This window comes from Podarcis vaucheri (genome assembly GCF_965113315.1).
Source record: "Podarcis vaucheri genome assembly, chromosome: 15".
Lineage (NCBI taxonomy): Eukaryota > Metazoa > Chordata > Lepidosauria > Squamata > Lacertidae > Podarcis > Podarcis vaucheri.
In genome coordinates, this window is record NC_138753.1 from 45,065,905 (window position 1) to 45,083,061 (window position 17,157).

The 17,157-nt window shown below is 42.1% G+C and overlaps 1 protein-coding gene across 2 annotated transcripts in view; it reads right to left on the bottom strand.

The window, feature by feature from the left end:
* The window catches only part of PIWIL2 (piwi like RNA-mediated gene silencing 2), a 63,393-nt gene that overhangs the window by 17,597 nt on the left and 28,639 nt on the right, over positions 1 to 17,157 (bottom strand). For both annotated transcript variants that reach the window (XM_082200269.1, XM_082200268.1), the window contains exons 8-15: positions 15,063 to 15,187; positions 13,217 to 13,297; positions 9,551 to 9,664; positions 8,216 to 8,404; positions 7,938 to 8,022; positions 7,268 to 7,357; positions 3,356 to 3,496; positions 314 to 427 (exon numbers count right to left, since the gene is read on the bottom strand). In XM_082200269.1, coding sequence (XP_082056395.1) covers positions 314 to 427; positions 3,356 to 3,496; positions 7,268 to 7,357; positions 7,938 to 8,022; positions 8,216 to 8,404; positions 9,551 to 9,664; positions 13,217 to 13,297; positions 15,063 to 15,187 — 939 coding nt within the window. The remainder of the gene's footprint in view (positions 1 to 313; positions 428 to 3,355; positions 3,497 to 7,267; positions 7,358 to 7,937; positions 8,023 to 8,215; positions 8,405 to 9,550; positions 9,665 to 13,216; positions 13,298 to 15,062; positions 15,188 to 17,157) is intronic.

Genomic DNA, 17,157 nt, shown 5'->3' on the forward strand with positions numbered 1-17,157 from the left:
TGAGAGAACACTACACAAGGGAGGGTGTTCAAAAAGGGGTGAGGGGCTGCCAGCTCTGCAGGCAAGGTGTGGGCTTCTGAGGCTCAGAGCACGTTTCTCCTTAGGGGAGCTGCAGAAAGAATGTAGTTGGTCAAGGGAGCTGTGGACTGAAAAAGGTTGAAAACCTCTGTTCTAGTTCATTAACCCAAAATCATCTCTGGTCCAGAGGAAGGTGTTCTTTCAAATATTCTAGAAGGCAATCTGGGAAACAGAGAAGAATGTGGGATCTATTATATCAGTGTGGAATTTTGTCAGTGTCTGAGATCAAACTTACTGCAGAGATGCAGGCCTCTCTGACTACTTCTTTGGACCAGTTTAGGTCTTCTGATGTATTGAAGGAGGTATTCTTCAGGTTGATTCTTTCCATGGGGAGAATACGTCCTTTTGTCTAGTACAGAAGAGTCCATAAGAGGGAAGCAGAACCAGGGAAACAAATAGGTTGAAGGATAGCATATTTCTGCTTAGGTTAGTCACACAAAAGCTTGAATCTCTTCAACAATGAACAACAACCCCAAAATATTAGATTCCCCATACACTTAAACAGCTAAGTTTAAGTGTGTACGCACACACTGAAGAAGTGTGCATGCGCACGAAAGCTCATACCAATAACAAACTTAGTTGGTCTCTAAGGTGCTACTGGAAGGAACTTTTTAATTTTGCTTCAGCTAATGGTCAGCCATTTGTCTAGGTAGAAAATGATGCCCAGGGTAGCTTCTCCCCTAAATTGTGTCATGGTGGTGATGCAAGTGCAGAGACAGATCACTAGCCAGAGATTTTTATGAGCTGCCTACGATGCCTTCCACCAGGATTGGTGGCCTGTGAGCAAAATGGCTACTGAAACTAGGGGCCTTCTAATTACCACCACTCTTGACGGCTTCCAGAAGCATAGGGTTAACTCCATAGTGAACAACGCAGCATTTGTAAACTTTTTTGCAGAATATTTTATGCTGTAACTATTATTTGAACTCTAATTATCATTAAACTATTTGTGTCTTAACTGGCTTGTTCTTCTTTATCATAGAATAGAAAGGGACCCTGAGGATCCTCTAATCCAACCTCCTACAGTGCAGGAACAGGCAGCTGTCCCAGACGGGGATCGAACCTGCAACCTTGGCCTTATCAGCTTCACCAAGCTCTAACCAACCAAGCTATCCAGCTGATAATTAAGAACTATGCTACAACTTAAATGTTTTCTTTTTATTGTGTTTTAAAGATTGCAACCAACAGAGTTTTGCAACCTGAAGAATTTATCTGTAACTAGGATAACTTTCTCTAGAAGTATGAATACACCATCTGCAGCAATATGCATAAAGAGAAAATGTTTCATGGGCAAGTAACATGAGGGACAGACTGAAGATCATGGTCAGACCATTATCTGGTTAAGCCTGACTGATAGTGGCAAATCCCCTGTTTAAGAGGTGTGGACCCATTTGGATGGCCTGCCCTCAAAGACTTAAGGAACTTGATGTGTCCCTGAATGCTCCAGGGGATTTCCTAGTGGAGAAAATGGGTGATCCTGTTGAAGCCTTGGTCTCCCTATGCAATGGCAAGATGAAGCAGGTGATTGACACAATTGCTCCCATCTGAGCATGTGCTCCCTTGACCCCTGCTGGGTCCAGAGGTTGCTTAACACTTCGCTGGGTGAGGTAGTGGTTCCTACTGCACTGAGAGGCTTTCTGGGGTAGGTCATGGCGGGGCAGCTGCAGGCATTCTTGGAGAACAGAGATTATTTAAAACCATTCAATCTGAGTTCAAGCCTGGCCATGGAACTGAGTCAGCCGTGGTTGCTCTGATGGATGACCTTTGAGGAGCGGGACAGGGGGAGTGCAACTTTACTCCTGCTTTTGAACTCTTGTCAGCTTTTGATACCATCAGCCATGATAATTGTCCTGGACTGGCTCTGGGGAATGAAGATTCGGGGCACTGTTTTACAGTGGTTCCAATCCTACCTTCAAAAGTGAGTCCAGGGAGTAGCATTGGGAGAATGGCTACATTATGGGTGCTGCGGGGGACTTGCTTATGCCCACTGATATTTAATATCTACATGAAGCCATTGGGAGTGATCATTAGGCGTTTGGAGGGGAGGTGCCACCAGTATGCTGATGATATTCAGCTCCATTTCTCCATAACATGTGAATCAGGAGAGGCAGTGCAATTCCCCGAGCCACTGCATGGATGCAGTGGTGAAATGGATGAGGAAAAGCAAGCCAAGCTTGAATCCTGGCAAGACGGAAGCACCGTGGGGTGAGTAGCTCCTATGTCTACTGGTCAGCTGCCTACCCTGGATGAGACAGCACTCCCCCTGAAGGAGCAGATTCACAGTTTGGGGGTGAAGTTTGGGGATCCAGTTCTGTCACTGGAAGCTCAGATAGCCTTTTACCAACTGGTTTGACAGCTATGGCCATTCCTGGACTGGGAAAGCTCTGCCAAGGAAGTTCCTGTGTTGGTTACTGCAAGACTGGATTACTGCAATGCGCTCTATGTGGGGCTTCCCTTGGGCTTGATCTGGAGGCTGGAGTTGGTGCAGAATGCTGCAGCACAAATGCTGACAGGAGGGAGGCCTTGTCAGCATCTAACGCCTGTGTTCAGAGATCGGCACTGGTTGCCCATTTGCTACAGGACCAAGTTCAAGGTGCTACTATTAGTATATGAAGCCCGTAACAGCTTAGGACCAGTTTACCTACAAGATCCCCTTACCCCACACGTGCCCACTCAATTGCTTTGATTGGGAAAACAGGCACTACTACAAGTACCATGTAATATCCATTGCGCCCATGTCAGAAGTCGGTCATTTAGTGTGGCAGCACCTCCACTTTGGAACTCCCTGACTATTGAGATCAAGCAGGGGCCTTCACTGGACTCTTCTCAGCATCTGCTAAAAACATTCGAATTTAGACAAGCCTACCCGGATGCTTAGGAAGTTCAGGTAATTTTAATCCATTGGTATTTTAACTACTATATGTTTTTAAAATATGACTGTAAATTTGTCTTGATTTTATTTGTTTTATCATTTTGTAAACTATTTTTAGGTTGCTGTTTTTTACACTCAAGCAGTGTATAAATTTTATGAAATAAATGTCAAACTTATTGTTTATTGGAACCTGTAGAAAAAATGTTCTACGCTTTTCTAAACCATATCTAGGCTGAAGTTACTGATAACCTGAAAAGGGTATCCAATTGTTAAATATATTTAACACATAATTTTTTATCTTCTAAAAGCAGATCAGTTGCTATGGAGGTCATGTTTGAATCAGAATTCAGAATGTCATCAGACAAGACTAACATAAAGACAGAGGCTCCTCCTTGATTCAAATACCTTATGCACATCATTGTCCAAATGAAGTCCCCATCTTGACAATTCATTGTGGGCAGTCTCATTCTTCTCAATTCTGCTCAGAAGCTGTCTCAAACTTAGGTAGTGCTGTTTAGGGCTCAGGTTGATCTGCTGGCTAAGGTCCTAATAAGAGGGACCAAAGTGGTAGGTGGGGAGGGGAAAAATGAAATTTGTATCTGTATGTGCTTCACCATGTATTTTAAAGAGATTTAGGCAAATCAACTGCTTGGAAGACTGTGGTTCTTCGCCTTCTGAGCTTTTGTGTTACTTTTTTTCATCAGTACAAGACATACATCATGTAAGTAATTTTGAACCATTTAATGAAGCTATATTCAGATTAGAAGTCACAACCCACCTGCACTGAAAGTTCTGATTCAACAAAAAGGTTCAAATAATGCGGGGGGGGGGGATACCTTGTAGGACAAGTAAATCATACACAGTCTTTTTTCGCATGCCCTTAACTACAAAATTATTTTATTCATGAAGATGAAGATTTATAGCAGATGAGTGCCAGGAACAGAACCTAGGACAGACTGGGACACTATCCTGTAGCAGGAGGACGAAGAAGCTTGTGAAGGAATGTCAAGAGAAGCTATTACACTATCCAGCAAACCAGCAACTTTTATCAGTTAAAAGAAAAAGTGGGCAACCTGTTTTCTGTTGAGAGTTGTATTCTCGTGGGCAATAATCTGTTGGCAGACAAGCTGGTAGTGGGCAGAGCTGGAGCCAATGAGGGGCCAAGCCACAGGAAAAAACTGCTGTAGGTTAACTAAATCAGGAACACAAACTGCCTTGCTTCAATTTTCACCATAATTTTATTAGATTAGAATTCCCAATCCTATGCAGGTCTATTAAGATGTAAGCTCTGTCAAGTCTGGTGGGGTTACTCTCAAGTAAGTGTACAGAGATTTATTATTTTTTCAGTACAAAAACTAATATTTCTCTGTTCTAGAGAGCAGATGAATGTAATTCCTTTCTGACTTTAGTGTGCACCACATACGTAGAGCAAGCCTATTAAACTTGTTCTCAGACAGATTGCAGGGGGAAATTCTCTTCCTCCCCAAACCATAAGGTAAGGTAAAGGTAAAGGTACCCCTGCCCGTACGGGCCAGTCTTGACAGACTCTAGGGTTGTGTGCTCATCTCACTCTATAGGCCGGGAGCCAGCGCTGTCCACAGACACTTCCAGGTCACGTGGCCAGCGTGACAAGCTGCATCTGGTGAGCCAGCGCAGCACACGGAACGCCGTTTACCTTCCCACTGGTAAGCGGTCCCTATTTATCTACTTGCACCCGGGGGTGCTTTTGAACCGCTAGGTTGGCAGGCGCTGGGACCAAACGACGGGAGCGCACCCCGCCGCGGGGATTCGAACCGCCGACCATGCAATCGGCAAGTCCTAGGCGTTGAGGTTTTACCCACAGCACCACCCGCGTCCCTAGAACCATACAAACAGGAAAAAGCAAACAATCCATACATCCCCCCCTTTTTTTAATGCTACCCTTTCAAATATAGCTTTCTGAGGCAACATAGAAAGATGGGGAGACACTAAAAAAATAAAGAAAAATCAGATTGTAAAGAAGGAACAAAGGAATGAACTGTGATGAAATGAAAGAGGCAGCTTCGGGGGCGGGGCATGTAAAATGAGGTCTACATGCAGCCTCCAGGCCACCAACATGACCATGTCTGCTTTCTCCACAAAAAGGGCATAGCTGAGCCAAAAGAACAAGTGGTAAAATGCACTCTTGGCCATTGCTGCCAAGAGGACACCCAAAAGCAGTGCTTTATTCAGAACTGCACTCAAGCTGACAAACTGATGTTTAAAGGTGCAACCCCAACTGTAGCAGCCCACATACATCTACTTCCCTTGTAAACTTGCTTCCACATTCAATCAATAATTCTATCTTGTAAATTAAGTTTATTCACCCCACCTAATCCCATTCCATCAGATTCATGGGCTCCATCATCTTGCTAGGATCAGATGAAAGTCAAGTTTTAATATATTATTGTGGAAGTACACTAGTAACATGGATGAGTAGCACCACCTCCAAATACCTCCCCTTTCAGGAATGACTGGTGAGAGCCATGTAAGTACAGAGCTCAGTTGCAATTTATCTTAGTGAGACACCCCTTAAGAATACCATGGCTGACCATGTCATAAACTATTGTGACACCAAGATGGGTAGTTTCAAACCACTTAAAGCAGAGCTTTTAAAGCTGACCAAAAGTCCACCGTTGCCGGAGAGCGCTGCCTTTTTCCTGGGACAATTTGGCATCTAAAATAACCAACCGTGAGTACTGGAACAGTAAATATTTGGACTTCAGATAAGAACTGGCGAAATAAGAAGGAATCTGGACTCTAAAACTAACCCTAATTTGGTACTGAAACAGGAAGGATAAACAGGAAGTCACCCTTCCGTTTCTTTGTAGTTAGAACAAAGCAAAGACAAATACAAACTAGAGCCTTAAAATTACTTTCAAAGGATCGACTTTCATCATTTTAAATCGCTGAACCTCCCTTCGGAAGCAGGAGAAGAAGGGGGATTTTTCCTGAGTTGTTTAAACCTGCAGAAGTGAAGTTAAAGCAAAGTAATTTTCCACCATCCTGACCCTGGAGCGGGGTGTCAGATTTGATGTTTGAAGCTCATTGACCAGAAATAAATGTTTTGACAGATAGTTAAGAGAAGAGAAACATTGTGACTCCATTGTTTCCTTTCGTCTTTTAAAAGAACAAATATGGACAAAATATCTTAAAAAAGAAACTTTGTTTTCTAAGGAAAAGAACTACCAGAAGTCTTCCCCCTAGAGGGGAACTGTGAGATTGTAACTAAACCCTGGGAACTTGCAGCTGTTATTGATTACAACTGTGGGAAAGAATTCGCGACCTTGTAGGACAATGTCTTCAGAAGCACTGTTGGGTGCTTTCTGTAAAATAAGTGCCCTATTGGATCAGTTAAGTCAGAAGATAGATTTTATGACTAATGCGGCCAGAACCTTTGAACAGGTAGTGGGAAATCATATGGAGCCCACTCATGAACCAAAACAGGAGTGTGCCATGACAGAACAACTGAAAGAAGAGGACCTTGCTGAACCTTGGGTGCCAGGGATGGAGGGACTTTTGGCCTTGATAAATGAATTTGGAAAAAACCAGATTCTGAGAGACAAAGTTTGGTTGGAAATGGGGGGTTGGATTGACCCCCCTATGCAGGGATGTTTGGAATCTCAGAATCTGGCAACAGCTCAGAGGTTGGGAGCTGTTGGGACTTATCTTGGAGGGAATTGGAAACATGTTTACTACTTGAAACATGTTTTAAAATACTACATGGAGTTTAGTCTGGACTATGAGAAAGGGGCCGATCCATCGAAAAGGGTCAAAAACACTAACAAGCTGGAGTTCCCACAAGTGAAAGGAAAATATGAAGAAGAACTGCAGAAGGGACATAGAAGAGATTTGATGGCCTCGGATATAAGATCACCAGGTTAAATGGGCCAGACAAATGGGACAAAAGGACTGATAACCCCTCCTTTGGAGGTCTTTAAGCAGAGGCTTGACAACCATATGTCAGGAGTGCTCTGATGGTGTTTCCTGCTTGGCAGGGGGTTGGACTCGATGGCCCTTGTGGTCTATTCCAACTCTATGAGTCTATGATCTTGCTAGTCTATGATCTTGCTAGAGTCCAATCTCTATCCATCATCAAATGAAAAAAGTAGGCACACAGAACTCTGGCTTCTGCTAAGGCAGAATAGAAGAGCTCTGAACACCATGCTTTGGGACACTGAACAAAATATCAGATTATGCCCTAAAACTTGGTTTCTGGGTAAGCTTTTTGAAGTAAGAAATTGGAGACTTGCAATAAGTTTCAATTCTATTCAATTGCAGCAAATAATCTCAAACCACCTTCATGACTCTGAAGTCTTTCTTCATTTTCTCAGGAATTCCAGTCAGGAAGGTGACCTCTGGCAGTAGGAGGATTTCACCCTTTTGCAGCTGCAGGATAATTAGAGACAATAAATATTAGTACAGCATGCAGGGCCAAAACCCAGTCAGATTGTAAAGTTGTGAAGAGAATCCTGCTGGTTACAGGATAGGTTTAACATACTGTGTTGCTTTCTGTTGAAATTGATTTCTTTTTAAAAATGTATAATCAGTTTTACCTCTTTTTAATTGTATGATTAAACTGGTGTAACTGGTGTAACTGCCCTGGGCTTTATGGTGAATGGCAGATTAGGTATCTTATACATACAGAGCTAAATCACTATTTCCCTATTTTAATTCTCAAAGAATTTGATAGCTCCCAAAGCAACAGTTAAATTTAATGGCTCAAGGGAGAATTTGATTTAGGTTACAAATGACAAGCATTATCAGAAATGGTATAGTAACAACCAGGTAATATGTTACTTCCCTTTGACAACCTGAGCGGAGTCTAAACACCTCTCAAACTACTGAAAGTCCTTCCCTGTATAAGCTAGCTATCACATGACCTACTTCTGAGAACTGCAGATAGAAAACTTTGTTGTCCCATGACATTGGCACTTGAACTGCCATTAGTGCAAGGTCAACAACTCACCTTCCCTGAAGGATTCTTTCTTTCATTGGGTCTGTGAATCAGAAGTGGCTGGTCGACTTCCCTGATGGTTATTCCATAGTTTTTACTGGAAGAGGAATATTGTGCAGATTAAAGAGCAATAGGTTCATTTGTAGCTACCAAATGTAAGTTACAAAAATAACAAACTAAAAATAATTGTCATTAAGCCAGAGGAAAGGAACACGAATCATGCAAAATGAAGACAACAGATGTTTGTCGTTTCCTGCTAACACTTCAAGTGTTTAAGCAGCACCTCTTACCTGTAATAGTCTATGAAGGTGATCTCCTTTCCATCAGACATGGTAAAACTGTCCTTTGGTGTCTTGTTCCAGTCAATGTCATCAATACGGTAAGTGTTGTTGTTGTAACGGGTAATTATAATGTTGCCAATTAGCTGTTTTGTACACTCATCTTGGAAGTTCTCTCGACTCTGTAGGTAAATTGCATGCCTTTGGGAAAAGGAATGCACTTTGAGCTGACATATCTGGAGCTGGTGAAGAACTGCAGCTGGAAGTATGGTAAGCCCGCAACTTACATAAAGGTTATGTTCCGGGGATTGCACCTAAAGCCAAAACTGCATATAGCCAAAATGCATTGGGTTCAATGGAGTGGGACTGCCAAAGTTATTTTCCCTGGAATCCCACACCCTTTCCATTAAAAATTTGTTTGTGCCACACATGTAAAGCTGAATGTGCACAAGTTAAAAGTGAGCCTGCTGTGCTGAGCTTGAATCTCACTTCTATCACTACCTGTGAGGTGGCCTTCAGCAAGCCACTGTACTCTCTCCCAATCCCAAGTGCATTATGAGACCATAACGATGATTTACCTTACAGTACTGTAAGGTTTACAACTGGATAACACATGTGAAACTCTCTGAAAACTTGAAACTGCTATAGACAAGTATAATTATTAGATGAGAACTTTATATATTTTACAGACGTGACTGAAACCAGTTCCTTATAGTAGCAAAGCATATTCATACTATGATGTTCTTACACATTTGTAATAATCAACCTCTCCAAAGAGGTTTGTTGCAGATACATAATCTCACACATACGTTATCTCACAGATAGAGTAGGACTGTTTGGTGTGACATCTGAAATGGAATTCTTGATTGGAGGAGAGCCTATTCATGTATGTATATATGCATGTAGGTGAAAAAGCAGCGTAGTAGGTCTAGAATCCAGCTCCTGGCAGCTGCATCCGACATCTCACCTTACACTACTGGTCGGCAGATTACAATGCATAACACTTACATATGTATACAAGTGTAATGCATTGAGTTTTTATTATGTTAAGAATTGTTGTCATTGTATGAGGCTTGTATTGAATGAGGTTCTTATAAGCATGTTATATATAATTTAGAGTCCCTTTTTGGGCTGACCAGAAGAAGATTCATGAAACAGAGACTGAAATCCGGTTATCTCATTGTCATAGTTCCAATGGGACCAAACCAGTGCAAGTATACACACTGAAAGTTTCTCTCATGGACTTATTTCAGGAATATTTTGACTGCTTGGCTTTGAGATACTGAGTAGCCCAATTTCATGCAATGCTTCCCAATATTCAAAATGTCATTCAGAGTTCTAACTCACATGAAATCCAGGACAGAATCATTCCGAATAACCTTGTGTACAACATCAGCCAACAGGAATAGCCCCCCGTCTGTTCTCCGGATACTGGCTGCATAGCCAGGCCATATCTGCAATCTTTAGGGAAATAAATTTTACACAAAACAGGACGCTTATTTGTAAAGTTCAGTTTCAGCTATGACATCAGCATTTATATTAGAAATGCACTAAAAGTATACAAGACCGAGGTAGTAAGCAGAATGTGTTGTCAAAAATCCAATGTCAGCCAGTAACATACATGACATTTTAGACTTAATAGTTACTACTTTTACAGATATTTGCTAGCAATAGTGCAATATTTGGCGTTGCACACCACCCCAATCTTCTAGCGGTGCAAGATTCCAGTGGTTCCAGGCACTTACCATGTTTTCTTTAGGAAATGATGCACAGTGAAGACACTGGTATCTTTATGATATATGATTTACTTGTAGATATACAACCTGATCCTGCAACTGAGGGGTTCACAAATGAGTCTTGTTTTTCCCATAGCTGTAGCCTTGGATTCAAACAGAAATCTAATGTTGGACGCGCTCTCACTCTCTCTAGCTTGCTCTAGGTCACATCACTGCAAGCTCTGCTCTCAATTCTGGCTTTTTCTGTTGAGGGAGAAGGCCTCACCCATTTGTTGTCTCAAACTGAGCCCCTTAATCCCCCATCACCACACCAGGAATTTAGCATGGCTATTTCCCAGAATCAGAATGCTTGAACAGCTTTTAACACTTACTGGATCCAAGGATGATGAAGATGATCATCATAGAATCATAGAGTTGGAAGAGACCACAAGGGCCATCAAGTCCAACCCCCTGCCAAGCAGGAAACACCATCAGAGCACTCCTGACATATGGTTGTCAAGCCTCTGCTTAAAGACCTCCAAAGGAGGAGACTCCACCACACTCCTTGGCAGCAAATTCCACTGTCGAACAGCTCTTACTGTCAGGAAGTTCTTCCTAATGTTTAGGTGGAATCTTCTTTCTTGTAGTTTGGATCCATTGCTCCGTGTCCGCTTCTCTGGAGCAGCAGAAAACAACCTTTCTCCCTCCTCTATGTGACATCCTTTTATATATTTGAACATGGCTATCATATCACCCCTTAACCTCCTCTTCTCCAGGCTAAACATGCCCAGCTCCCTTAGCCGTTCCTCATAAGGCATCGTTTCCAGGCCTTTGACCATTTTGGTTGCCCTCCCCTGGACACGTTCCAGTTTGTCAGTGTCCTTCTTGAACTGTGGTGCCCAGAACTGGACACAGTACTCCAGGTGAGGTCTGACCAGAGCAGAATACAGTGGCACTATTACTTCCCTTGATCTAGATGCTATACTCCTATTGATGCAGCCCAGAATTGCATTGGCTTTTTTAGCTGCCGCGTCACACTGTTGGCTCATGTCAAGTTTGTGGTCAACCAAGACTCCTAGATCCTTTTCACATGTACTGCTCTCAAGCCAGGTGTCCCCCATCTTGTATTTGTACCTCTCATTTCCCCCCCCCCCCAAGTGCAATACTTTACATTTCTCCCTGTTAAAATTCATCTTGTTTGTTTCAACCCAGTTCTCTAATCTGTCAAGGTCGTTTTGAAGTGTGGTCCTGTCCTCTGGGGTGTTAGCCACCCCTCCCAGTTTGGTGTCATCTGCAAATTTGATCAGGATGCCCTTGAGTCCATCATCCAAGTTGTTGATAAAGATGTTGAATAAGACTGGGCCCAAGACAGAACCCTGTGGCACCCCACTAGTCACTCTTCTAAATGATGATGATGATGATGATGATTATTATTACTATTATCCCCCAGCCACTCTGGGTGGCTTCAAGCACATATAAAAACATAATAAATCATAGATAGGTAGCCGTGTTGGTCCGCCATAGTCAAAATAAAAAAAATCCTTCCAGTAGCACCTTAAAGACCAACTAAGTTAGTTCTTGGTATGAGCTTTCGTGTGCATGCACACTTCTTCAGTATCTGAAGAAGTGTGCATGCACACGAAAGCTCATACCAAGAATTTTTTTATTTATAATAAATCATCAAACATTAAAAAAACCCCTTCCTGATACAGGGCTGCCTTGAGATATCTTCTAAATGTTATGTAGTTGTTTATCTCCTTGACATCTGATGGGAGGGCGTTCCATGGGGGGGGGGCTGCCAATGAGGCAGTGATTAGAGGGGTCTGACACAAACACACATGCATAGTAATAGTCTTGTTTCCAATGCAGTGCTAAGTAACTATCCTATCAATGCAAGGATTTATGACTCTACAATGGGACATTTCCCACTCATTTCCACATGCACTTTCCCAAATCTGCTCCTGAGGGTTGAGGAGGACCCCAAAACAGATTTAGGGAGCATAGCAGGGAAGAAAGAGAGGAACATCTCATTGTTTAAGTATAAATCCTTGTGCTGATGGGATGGTTACTTAGAGCTGCACTGGATACCCATGTCAATGCCACTGAAAAGAAACAACCTTTGAGGTTTCGACAATATTTTGTCCAATAATCTTCACCATCTCTTTAACAATACTGTCCCGAATAAGGCCAAAGGGCATTTCACCATAAATGTACTTTTTGCTTGTAAACATTTCTGCAAACGTGTGGCTAAAAAACCTTGTAAAAACAGTAGAAGGGGCTGCAGCACTGCACTGGCCGCCAATTAGTTTCCGGTCCCAATTCAAGGTGCTGGTGTTGACCTATAAATCCTTACACGGCTCAAGACCTCAGGGCCTTAAGAACTGCCTCTCCCCATACAAACCGGGCCAGACCCTGAGCTTGCCACCTGATGCCCTTCTCTATGTACCTCCTTCCAGAGAGGTTCGGAAGGAGGCAGCAGGAGAGTGGGCCTTATCTGTCCTGGCTCCCCACCTGTGGAATGCTCTTCCCCAGAGAAGCTCACCTGGCGCTATCATTACATGTCTTTAGGCACCAGGCAAAAACAGTCCTCCTTACCCAGGCCTTTAACCATTAAATTATCTATGGCCTGTTAAAGATGGGGGGGGGGGAGAGACTGTTATTATTATTTTATAATTATGTTTTTTATTATGTCTTTATTACTGATGCTCCGTAAAATGTGTTAATAAAGGGTGGTATATAAGCTGAGTAAATAATAGTAATAAACAATTATGCTTTAGCATGTAAGACTAAAGTTCCTGAGCAAAGTTAATGCGCAGGAAAAACAGGACTTAACCAATGCTTCCATACACCTAAGATACTCACTTATGTCTACACCAGTGGAGTAAGGCCTTTCATGTTCTCCAAGACCTGACTAGTAAATCTCCAACTTAGATGAAGAAGAATTAGCACTGTGGCTGTGTAGCCAAGGCTGCCAGGCAAACTGAAGAGTTCTGCAAAGCTCTACCAACCCCCTGTCCCTTGGAGTGAGGCATGACTTGAACTGGGAGGAGGTTCTCTCCCATAAAACGAAGGCACTTCAAGTCTGATTTGAATGGCCTTGCCAAACAGGAGAAAACCATCTTCCTCCCTTATAGGAAAACAAGGGAGATCTTTTATCCCTAAGGATTACAATATGTACAGTAGCTGGAGGAAGGCAAGATAAAAGTTTAGTTCAAACAATAATAATAATTATCCTATGGCTAGTACAAATGATAGGGTGCCCAGGTCAAAAACAGGAAAAACACTTAAGTATACCAACCTATACTGCTGCAGCACAGTAGCACTGGTAGGGTCAAAGAAATTCCTCCCAACAAGTTTCATATCTAAAATTCTCATCACCCTAAAATAGAAAGCCAAAGTAGTAAATTGCAAAAAATTATATAGAAAAGGCTGTTGTTGTTGTTGGCATCCATTTGTCGTGGAAGACAATGGAATGCACCTCCAGAGGTGAAGTCAAATCACTGCATTAGCAGCATCTAAGTGACCTCCTGGAACAGAAGCTTGGGCAGTGTGTCTGGAGGTCCTGGGCTGCCCAGACAACAAGACCCGCCTCTCGGCCTTGATGATGGGGTCCAAAGGAAAGCAGAGCAAGACGTTTGGCACCAGCTTGGCTGCAGGAGTTGCTGGAAGGAGGCGTACAAGGTGCCATCCAACAATCTTAGGGACTCCGTTCCAGATTCTCCTGAAGATGTCCTGCAAGGCAGTTTAGGATCAGATTTTTCCTTCTCCTAGATGCAGGCTTCCTCAACCTTGGCCCTCCAGATGATTTTGGCCTACAACTCCCATGATCCCTAGCTAGCAGAACCAATAGTCAGGGATGATGGGAATTGTAGTCTCAAAGCATCTGGAGGGCCGAGGTTGAGGAAGGCTGTCCTAGATGGGTTACCTTCCCAGACTGACGAGCCTGATCTGCCTGCCACCTCCCTCTACAGTACATGCAGAAACCATCTTCTTAACCATTGAACCCACTATTGGTCTCGTCCACTCTATCCGCCAGAGTCTGTCTTCGCATGCAGGGGAAATCCCTAACTCACTGAGGGTTTGAGACCTATTGGCTACCCTCACTTGGTTTAGCCAGTCAGTCGAAGCCACTTCCTGGAGTGTGGCTGCGGTTACATGCTGACAACTTATAGGAGCCACAGGTGAGAGCAAAGTACAAGGTGGGGACCAAAGGTGGACAAACTACCCCAGAAGGAGCATGATGTGTCCCCCACCACAGTACCCTTCCCCATGGGAAATGTAATCTGTCATTTAAGACCAGGCTATATTACGTATAAATTCACCTTTGGTTGAATGCTAACTTTCTGGTACTCCAATCCACAACTGAAAATCACTGCTACAGTTGAAATCAATCTTCTTGATCTTTTCTAACAATTAAGATGTTCTTCCTAATCCCAACAGTATATTAAATTAGGAACCTCAAATTCTATTTCTCTATGTTGCCAAGAGAGATTCCACAAAACTGGCCTCTGACCCAGAGTGCTGACAGACTGGGATACTCTGCTGTAAAACATATGGCTGGCTGAACTGTTGACATGTTGCCAGAGTGGACAAGGCATATTAATCATTATTTTAATCTCAAGAAAAATACTGTTTCAAGTCATTTATTTTAACTTTCTCCCTGGAGAGGTCACTTTAGCACTGCTAACACAGAAAAACAATGCAGGCAGCAGTAGTTAATAGTTATATATGCTCAACTTGATTGTCGTAAGTTACCAGTGCTGCAGGTTGCCTATGCTGGTGGGAGAGATCATTGTGTCTCACTGATCAGATACCACTACTCATGGGAAAACATGGTGACAGACACAACAGTTGATAGCGTCCAAACTCCGTCTTGCAAGAGCTGGATGTCCCTCCCTCCCTTGACAAGCTGCTACAGTATTGGTCTCTACAGCCACAGCAGGCCCTGTAAGTCTTCCAACAGTTTGACTTCACCTCTGAAGGTACAATCTTCCATTGTCTCCTGAGACAGATGGATTTCCAATTCATGTATGGATACCAGTCAACTACCATAACAATTACCCGTACATAACATTACCTTTGCATCACATTCAATTCAAGGACTGAAAGAATGATGAGAATTCCTAGCTTAAAAAGCCACTTACCTCCTGAAAACAACGTTGTAAAATGGTATGCACAGATCTGAACTGGGCTCCAGAATTTTGGTCATCTGAATTGTCACACGAACCTCCACACCATCTGTTCTTCTCTGACACTTTAGATTTACATCCTACATAAGAAATATATTGATGAGATCATATATACAGATGAGATCACTAAGTCATGACTTTGTATCTTGTCTGCTAGAAGATCTTCAAAAGCTTTAAAGAAAACATCCAAATGACAGTTTTCAATGCTTCCAAGTTGCTTATTAAAAAGTACTTTCAGCAAAAGATGTATGATGTGGCAATCTTAAGTTACGTCTCAACCACAGCCCTTCTCTTGCTTTGCTCTTCCAAACAGCTCATTTCCATGCTGCTGTAAATGAATGCAAAGTAAAGGCAGACATATTAAACCAACTGCCATTTAAAATTATGTCCCAATGTAACGTCTTTTGAAGACACACATTACTTTGCTTCATCTTTTGCACTGTCTTCCCAATGTCTGCATGGACTGTGCAGAGGGCACCATGGTACGTTAGTGTCTCTAATGCAATACTTTTACAAAATCCAGAAGTAAGGAGCTAAATCAAGTCATTCCCTCTCGTACATTCAGGGACATACCAGAAGTAAATCTGGAGTGTACCTTTTATTATTTTCAGATTCAAAATCCCGAAAAGCCTCCAGAAAAAAAAACTCGCTGCCAACATCTGAGTAGCCAGTGGCAAACTGAAGTTTGCGTTTTAAAAAAAACAACTGCACCTGAAAATGTACACAGCCAAATTTCCTTCTACTGTACCTAATTTCACTGCCTTCTTTAAAAAACGATCATTTTCCAGCAAAAATAGCCTGTTTGTTATTGCAAAGTTACCTACAAAATTCCCCCCCCCCAATCTTTGAAAGCCCACTCAGAAAGCATGCAGTGCCTCACATATACCAGTTGCACAGAAAACTGTCTTATAATGAGTCAGACCATTGGTCCCATCTACCTCAGTATCTGGTAGTGACAGACAGCAGCTCACCAGGGTTTCAGACAGGGCTCTCTCCCAGCCCTACCTGGAGATTCCAGAGATAAATCCCAGGACCTTTTGCATGCAGAACAGCTGCTCTGCCATTGAACTACAAGCCTTTTCCCATTAGACACATGTTACCTGCAAGCCTTTATCTGGCTTATCCAAACACTGCTAAGGTACCAGTACATAACAGGAGTAACGATTTGATAACAATTATAAAATTGGACATAATACTATTACTGCCAACATATGAATACATTTTGCTACTCTAAAATTATGATCAGCAAACACTGCACATCTGCCATCTCCAAAGTAATATCTACAATTCATGATACATGACATTTTGCTTTTTTTGCTATTTTTACATTTGCCCCAGCATGTTCTATATGCTACCTCAAATTCACTAAATCTTGGGTGTTCAATGAGGCCTGGTCCTATTACAATGCTCTACAAGTACAGTTTGACCCAATTGCGGAAGATGCTAAATCCCTTTAAAATGTTGAATCTTCATCCCTGTTATCATGCCACTTTTCAAAGCTACTGGCTTCATCCTGCTGCATGCCAATATGCAAAAACATGTTTTGTTTTAATAAACTTTATTAAACAAGAAAATATCTTCAAATACACACAAAACATACAGTACAAACATTCTATAAGAAAAAAGAAAAGAACTTACATATAGAATAAAAAATAGTAAAAGAAAAGAAACTTCCAACTAAACCCACTGTACTATTTTGCATTCAAAATTTTTACAAGTTTCTTATTCATATTTTTCTATATCTTAGTTTAAACTTTTTCTAACACTTCCTTATATCACAAGACTCATTCCATATCTGCCAGGAAACATTTATTATCACAGTATCCTTTGAGATATTCCTTAATCATTATCCATTCCTTACTAACATCTTGTGTTGAGGTTCCTCTCACTGTCCCAGTTCTCCTTGCTAGCTGTAAATACTCTATTAATTTGGCTAGCCATTCAATCTTTGAAGGGATGGTATCACTTTTCCAATTTCTTGCTATTAGAATCCTTGCTGCAGTTTCATTCTTGATTTCTGATGTCAGGAGTCCTAATAAAAATGCCTCGG